Here is an 8,353-nt window from a genome sequence, read left to right as displayed (position 1 = left end):
CAAAAGATGAATTTTAAAAAAAATTAAACACTAAGTCCTCTTCAAATCAGAATTTCCTAATTTTATTCTTTGGTGGATGTCCTCTGTAATGACAGTGTCCCTGTGGTTCATATTGTTTCTAATGGTCTTAAATGGACACTCCTGAAAACTACTTCTTGGGGAGAAATCAATAAATACACCTTTGTGCTACTGCACAGAACTGTACAAAGGAAGCAGAACAAAAACAGCTGATGAAAACCATAGGCAGTAGCAGGTCTGATTATGTCTTTTAATAAAATTCGGCTGTAACTTCTGTGAACATTAAAGCAGTAAAAGGGGCAAAAATTCACAGCGCATAATTTCAAAGTGACAACAATCAAAGTTCCTGGGAAAAGGAAGAAAAACATTATCCTTTTTGTACTTGTTATGTAATTGAGCTTGTCCTTGGACACACTTCACCTCCAATCACACTTCTTGCAGTTTGATGTAGAATTTTTATCACTTCTTTATATTTTTTCATCATCATCACTATTTATTGTTTTAAATGTGACAGGGCTTGCCTGCTTTAGAGAGGTTTTTGAAACATCTGTGTGCATGGTGGACATGGCTATAGTCTCATAATCCTCCTCACGGGAGTGGAAATGACAAAAATGGAAAAAAAACTGCAAGTCCCTTTGGAAGTTCTTATTGAGAAACCCGTAGAAGATGGGATTCACACAGGTAGAGATCATGGCAGTGAGGTGGCAAATCAGGAACAACAGGTTGTGGCTGCAGGTAGCAACGGGCAGAATTTCATGATTCCAATCAAACACAATATTGAAGATGGTGAGAGGCAGCCAGCAAACTGCAAATGCGACCACTATTGATATCAGCATGATGTTGATCCTTTTGGTTTCAGAGGATCTGTACTTACTGTCTCTCATCTTGTCCATCATGTTGTTCCTTTTTTTTAACCGTATGTATATCTGCAGAAAATTCAACAAAAAGAAATGCATGGAATAAATTAACTTACCACTGTCATCTTTGCAAGGATAAACAAACATCGGATAAAAAGAAGCACATATTGCAAGAGGATTTTATCTTACCTTCAAGTAGCAAATAAATATAAAACAAAGCGGTCCAAAGTATTGAATCACCAAAAGCRTTGTGGTGTAAGAAAGCCTGGCAGTGTCCAAGGGGAACAGGTCCAAGCAAACATATTTGTCCTTGTATTCATCAAATGTTACATTTCTGAAGGGCTCATCTGTTAATACGTGGTAGATCAGGAAAGGCAAAGAGGAAGCAGTGGCTAAAATCCATATGGCAGCAATCCCCATGTARGCATGTCTGTTGCTCGGCCTCCAGCCACGGGGATTGATGATCAGCTGATGGCGCTCAACAGCAATGAGGACTAAAGAAAAGACCGAGACGGTGATGGAGGCGCACTGCACAAAGGGGTTCAACTTGCACATGGCCTCCCCAAAAATCCAGTGGTCCATTAAAGTGTACACAAAGGTAAAGGGAAGACACATGATGGTCACTAGGAGATCAGAAAACGACAGGTTGACAATGAGGATGTTAGTAACATTGCGCATCTCCTTTTGTTTTAAAATAATGACAATCAAGGCCAGATTCCCAGAGACTCCCAGAATTATCACGGTCCCATAAGCCAAGGCCAAAGTGAAGACCATGGCCAAAGGCACATGGCAATCTTCGTCCTCAAACTGCAAGATCTGCGAGTTCATCTCCGAGAAATTCAGGTGGCCGGAAACGTTTCCCAGTGGGGCGAGAACCGAGGTATTCATGTCGCTTCCCACTCGCCGCCGACCTTCGCCGCCGCCGCGTTCATCCAGAGCGCTCCGAGTTCAGAACGCGCCCATCAGCGCCGCGGCGAACCCGGGAAGAGCCGCTCCTCAGGGCCGCATGATCCCGCAGCACCTGCGGAGAAGGGAGGCAGTGGGGCCGGTCATCCCGTGTCCCGTGTCCTGTATCCCGTGTCCCGTGTCCCCTGTCCCGTACCCCGTATCCCGTGTCCCGTGTCCCGTGTCCCGTGTCCCGTGTCCCGTGTCCCGTGTCCCGTACCCCGTGTCCCGTGTCCCGTGTCCCCTGTCCCGTACCCCGTATCCCGTGTCCCGTGTCCCCTGTCCCCTGTCCCGTGTCCCGCGTCCCGTGTCCCGTACCCCGTGTCCCGTGTCCCGTGTCCCCTGTCCTCTGTCCCGTACCCCGTATCCCTCGTCCCGCCGCCGCCGGGCTCCGCGGGGAGGAGCAGGGGAGGCAGGAGCGAAGAGCAGCACGGACGGGGAACACGAGCCCTGCCCGGCCCGGCCCCGCCGGCACAAGCAGCACGGAATAGCGACTTGGGAAGCAATTTCAGCCTTCCACCAGCATAGCCTCCACTTTATGTTTTACACCTCCTTTTAACCTGCTTTCTCAAACTGTTCTAAGTGAAATTATAGCCAGGCATCACATGAGGAAGGGGGAAAGCCCCTCTAACCAATGGGACGATTGGAAAAATGACTCAGTTGCTGTTTGGGTTTTTTTTTCCGTAAGGCATACACTTGATGTTGAGCAGCCAAGCRCCCTCAGGAGMACTGGCACTGAGTCAAAGGTAAATSAGGAACTCTGAACACCTTAATCTTAGCTAGCAGGGCTGCGCAGCAGAGAAAGAAGCAAACTACAAAGACAAAAAATGGCAAAATTTAAGCACTCTAGAAAATTTCTTTAGCTATGCAACAGAAGTAGGTGTTCTTAAATAACCACTCTTTTCCAAGGCCTTGRATTTTAGAAATCTGAAGCTCAAGCAAATGTGTTCAGAGGGCAGATTATAAAAATAAAATAAAGTTAATTGATAAGCCATTAAAAACCAATAATTAATTGATAACCTGACACACCTTTAGCTGAACTTACCATTAGTGACATTGAATCTGGGCACCATTAGTGGCACTGYTTTCTGCACTGAATCTGGAACTTTCTCTCTGCCTACTCCCATGAGCTAAATTTATTGCTCACTTAACCTTAGGTTATGGTAATGAAAGTAATGCCACTTAAAATTCACACAAGTGGGTTTCACACCTGACTTCATATGGCACTTATCACAAAAGCTGTAAAAACATTGCCCACTAAAATATACTTCATTAGAAGTTACCCTGAATAGGTGAGCTCTTGTTCTTTATTCGATATAAATCTCTGTACCATGTAAGTCTCTCGAGTAAAATTGTCTTTGTCTCTTACTGGTGACAGACACCCTTTTAACAAGCCACATGCTGGGGAGCAGAGCTGGGGCTGCCTCCTCCCTAGGGCAGAGCCAGTGTGTGAGGGCTGGGCTTGCAGCTCCAGCTCCTCCTGAGGGTCAGCCAAAGGATGATCATGCCAATGCCATGCCTTCTCACTGCTTCAGGAGCTCACCTCAGCTGCCTCTGCTGGCTCTTTCTAATCACCACAAGGCTACATGAAACTGCAACAGGCGATGTAACTTGCCTCTGAGTGACATTTTACTGTAAGAGTTAACAGCAACGATTTCAGACAAAAGGCATCTCAGTGTAAGGTTTGACTACTCTGTTTTGTGCTAGCTAGGCACGCACCTGAGTATTATCTCTCAGACCGTCTGCCTCTGCTAACTAAATTTATCAGATCTCCTAGTCCATCAAAACTATTTTAGGGTCCAATAAAGAAATTTCCATTTCCATGACCCCTTGAAACATGACTTGTGTCACAGCCAGAAGTAGCTGCTTTACCCAAAGGGAAAGTGTGTGGGTGGTGTGGAGAGCCAAGGCTCCTCGATTCCCGCAGTGTAACTTTATTGTAGTCTCAAAATCAGTGTCTGTATTTATTCATGACCTCCACTGTCACTTGTATAGAGGTGGGCACTCCAGCCCTGTGACTTGATGGAATTATGGCAGGAGCAGGGCAGGTGAGGAGCCGTGTCCTGCAAAGAGAGAACTGGGCGGACTCTTTYGCTAGCTGGGACCAAACTGCCCCTAGCAATAAGGTCTCCAGGGTTTCGTGCTCTTGATTTTTCTACTCCGTTAGCCAAGCTCTGCTCTTGCTTATTTATTAAATATGAAACTCAAAACCAGAAAATGCTGCTGCTCTTTCTTCCCGTAGCAGAGATGCAAGCTAAAAGCATATCTAGGGGCCAACTCAGAAACACAGCACTGCTGGCAAGTGACAAAGAGTCCTTCTTTTCTGTCCTTCTGCAGAATGGACCAGACAACAGARGGGCATGAAGTTCACTCTCCAGGTCAGCTGCACTGTAACTCATCTCCTAAACCCYCAGCTCCCAAGTCAGGAGGATCCCTCCCTACTCTCGAGTGCTGGCTTGGGGTGGGGAAAGCCCATAGCTCTGCAGATCCCTCAGGGTGAATGCAGAGTCTCCCCTACCAGGCACATCCTCCTGACTCTCCGTGAGAAATCTGGTCAAAAGTTTAGCACCAACAGACAGGGTGAAATAATGTGCTGTGAGGTGACTGAAAACACACAGTAAATCTATCGGAGCTGTTCAAAAGCAAGCACAAAATGCTGTCAGCCCAAGCTGACGGCTCACCCATCTCAGAAGTTCGACCTGGAGCCTACCCCTCCCTTGGATTTTGTCACCGTTACCTAAGACAGCAAGCAATCACCAGCCTATCTGGCACACAACCACCCAGATTCACAGAAAAGCAACCACAGGGGAAACTCACCTTGCAACTGCTCTGCCCGTCTTTGGTCTGCTCAGGGGCTGGCTCAGGAGGCTGGATGGAGAAAGAGTAGGAAAAGGAGAAAGATCCTTTGGTATTTCTCGAGTCAGGTCCTAAAGATTGGTGAGGAAGGCTGGAGACTCCCCCTTAAAGCTGAACTCCACCTTACCCCAGTATCACATGATGGTGCTCTACGGAGTAGATCCTGAAAATCATACTGCAAGCCTATCACCTTTAAACTGCACATCTGGGGGTGGGTTGCCTAGTAATTCCGAAAGAAATGCAATTAAATATTGAAAGAAAAGAGGGGGGCTGGGGGGAGAGCGCAGGGAAAAGCTCAGGAAGGAAGACAGTTTCAAATCGGTCTCTGCCTGTTTCATTTGTCTGCAAGTTATTGCCATCTTGTGGCCAAACGAAAGATGGAAATAGAAGCTGTTGAAAAGATGAGGAAGATATTTTAAGCATCAGAACCAGGTTACAAAGTTTGGATTTGGCTTTTTAAACCAGTACAGCTAGCTTCTGGTCTGCTTTTATCATAAATAGCCATGACTGGATCAAAGAGAAATGTCAAGTTGCTGGAACACCTGGCTGTCTCACTCACAGAAAGCACTGCACTGATCTACTTCAATGGGCATAAAAGACAGTGAGTTGGGAAGTCTGTGAGAAGTTACCCAGATAAACTTAAGCAACGCTTTGAAAATGCCCTAACAAAACCTTCAGACTGTAATAGAAGTTGGATTCCTTGGAAAACAGAAGTTCCCTCACTCTTCCAAGGCTCCAGGTACATTTTCCTGTCTAAGGAGTTGAATGCTCATACATTCCTACCTTCAGATCTACACCTATTTATATGGCAACATTGTGGTGTCACTAATAACTCTCAACTGAGAAACCAGCTTAATTATAGCTAAAAAAATTAGTTGTACATAATAAATGATTGTAACATTTTTTTAATTTTTTTTTTTTTTTTGTAGAAGGAGCCACACAGGAAGATTTCAGAACCCAGAGTAAGGCTGATGTTTACACTGTATTTACAGGAGCTCAGCTCTACTGCATTGTAATTGCAGTCCTTGATGTAAGAAAGAAAACCGCAGGCACACTGTTGCTATAAACCTGTAGCCGTGGTACTGCTGACGTTGTAGGAGCAGCAGCCAGAAGGGAAGGGCAGGCTGTATGTAATGCCTCTCAAGAACTCCAGTCGTATGTGGGTCATTAGCATGCAYCTGTCTGTGACTGAGCAGAGCAAAAGCAGGTACACTCAGGCAGGGATCCAAGCTGAAGGTCTTGTAAAGAGCGTTTTTTGCGTATTTCTGTCTGAAGCAGTGACACTGTAGGACATGTAATACTGAGACCTCTCATTGTTGCGGATGTGGAATGATTCATCTACACTACCAAAAAAAAAAAAAAAAAAAAAAAAAAAAAAAAAAAAAAAAAAAAAAAAAAAAAGAGTTGTCCAATATAGATATTTTTAAGGGCAATAGATGAATACATCTATTCTCTTCCAGGCAGAGAAGAAGCCTTTTTTTTGTTATGCCAGGATGTTCCCACTATTTCTCTGTAACGCTCTTACCCATATGGTCAAAACGGCTTTTAACAAAACTAAAGAAAGCATTCTGTGATACAGAATTGTTGTACTCTGCCAACAGGTATCCAAGGCAGAGATACATTTTTAGGACCACTTCAGAATAAGAGATTTGAGTTTATATGGCAAGTTGGGGGAGCTGCAGGGGTGCCTTCTGTGGGAAAACTACACCCATGTGGAACAGAACCATTTTCATCCGACTCCAAAATGGACCCACTGCCGGCCAGAGCAGAGATTGCCCCCTGCAGCCATGAGGAAACCATGGTGACACAAGCTGGTCCCCTGCAGCCCGTGCAGGACTATAGTGGAGCAGATGTCCCTACTGTGGTCCATGGAGAGGAATCCACACAGGAGCAGTCTGTTCCTGAAGGACTGCAATCCATGGGAAGCTCCCATGCTGGAGCAGGGGAATATCATGAGGAGGAAGGAGTGCAGAGACATGTGATGAACCCACCAGAACTCCCCGCACCACTCAGGGGTGGGAATACAAAACAATTGGGGGGCAAGAATGATGTTGAGCCTGGGTAGAACAGGGACATAGGGAGTTGTGAATTTTGCCCTTGTTTCTTACCATCCTATTCTATTTTAAATAGATTAATGTACCACAGAGCCATTCATTTACCATCCTAGCAAAATGCCAACTTTTTAAAAATTTCTGAATTTTCAGACACATACAATCTTTCTCCTCAATTTTGTCATTAGTCATGAAGATCTCCATTTCAGCAGCAAATGAAGTGATTCATAATATTTCACTTTTTAATGTTTAATACATGAATTTCAAACATTGCATAAACATGGGCAAAGCAAATCTCACAATGCCTCTGTTATACAATGCAAATGTAATAATTACCTATAAAAGATTGAAGATAGAGCCTACGTGTCAGTGAGTGACCTGAACCTACAGTGATAACAACAAATATTCATAGGGTTATTCACACTGCAGACAAATGCAAGGTCAAGCTTTGAACAGTGTTGTGGAGAAATGGAAAGGACTGCCTTGGTCACAGTCTTTCAAACACATGTGCTACATGTAGGTGTATATACACAAATATATATATTTGTGCACACATGCTATAACCCGAGCCTTACTAGAAGCTTTCTGCTTCACCATACTGCTGTGTGCCCACCTCAGATGACTAAATCGGTTGGAGCTGTATCAGTCTTCTCTGAAGCATTTCACATACATTTCACACACCAACAAATAATCACYCTAATAAACAGATACAGACTCTTTTCAAACTTTCCATTACAGCTATATACAATACATGTTGTGCAGTAAATGCCACATAGCATCAGGTATGCTCTGCAGGAAAATCAGGCATTATCAGGTCCTGGCTATTCTGTGCATCTCCAGTGTCAACACCAAGCTGAGAGTCTCCACCTGGAGAGCTCACAAAGACATCAAATAATTCCTCACAACTCTTATTTTATGGATGATGACTGTCAGGACATGAGAACACTGGAGCAGGAAGATAACCATTGTGTTAAAGATGATCCTCTTCCACAGAATAAGTTTTTCAGTACATCAAAGGCACCCTGGACTGGAAGACTGTTTGTTTGTGTGCATGTGTTTATTTGTGTGAAGACACGACACTGCAAAAGAGAGAGTAAGTACAATAAACAGAATACAAGTATTTTAGTGAAGGAAATAGAACAGCCTGAGTAAAAGAATACAGAAATGCTTTGAAGCAAAAGCATTTAGAAGGGAATGAAATGTTTTTTAAAAACATGTAGAAAAAAATACCAAGACATAAATCCATTAAAACTCTTTCTCACTGCAAATCCCCAAACCAGAAAAGATTTCATAGAATGAGGCTGTTGCTTTTGTTGCAATATATTGTCATGTGTTCTGGCAATGCAATCCTTTCTTAAAACTTAAAATCCAGTAAGTGAAAGAACACCAGGAGGGCCGTTTGTATCTTCTATTCTCTATAAGAAGACGAAGTCAGCACTATGGAAATGAATGGAAACACTCTCTGAMAGGTTTTTCAACTTTGTTTTTCATTATTTTCACTGTCTAGTAATGACCATCAGTGCCACTGAAATACTTGCATTTCACATTACTCTGTTCAAAGATAAGGGAACTCATGATCCTTGGGGCAAAAGTCTGTCATCAATAGACTAAACAGGCCTTTTGCTG

The 8,353-nt window shown here is 44.0% G+C and overlaps 1 protein-coding gene across 1 annotated transcript; it reads right to left on the bottom strand.

The window, feature by feature from the left end:
- Window positions 1-288: 288 nt before the first annotated feature.
- On the bottom strand, window positions 289-1,763 carry NPY1R (neuropeptide Y receptor Y1). Its single transcript, XM_057375219.1, has 2 exons — window positions 1,065-1,763; window positions 289-944 (listed from the first exon to the last, which is right to left on the bottom strand). Exons 1-2 carry the CDS (start codon window positions 1,761-1,763, stop codon window positions 486-488), a joined length of 1,158 nt encoding a protein of 385 aa, XP_057231202.1. The 3' UTR covers window positions 289-485.
- Window positions 1,764-8,353: the final 6,590 nt, after the last annotated feature.

The sequence above is a fragment of the Malurus melanocephalus genome, unplaced genomic scaffold (genome assembly GCF_030028575.1).
Source record: "Malurus melanocephalus ecotype Western Australia unplaced genomic scaffold, MMel_1.1 scaffold_9, whole genome shotgun sequence".
In the NCBI taxonomy this organism is placed as follows: Eukaryota; Metazoa; Chordata; class Aves; order Passeriformes; family Maluridae; genus Malurus; species Malurus melanocephalus.
Note: the sequence above shows the minus strand (reverse complement) of the source record. Positions and strands in the feature narration are given on the sequence as shown.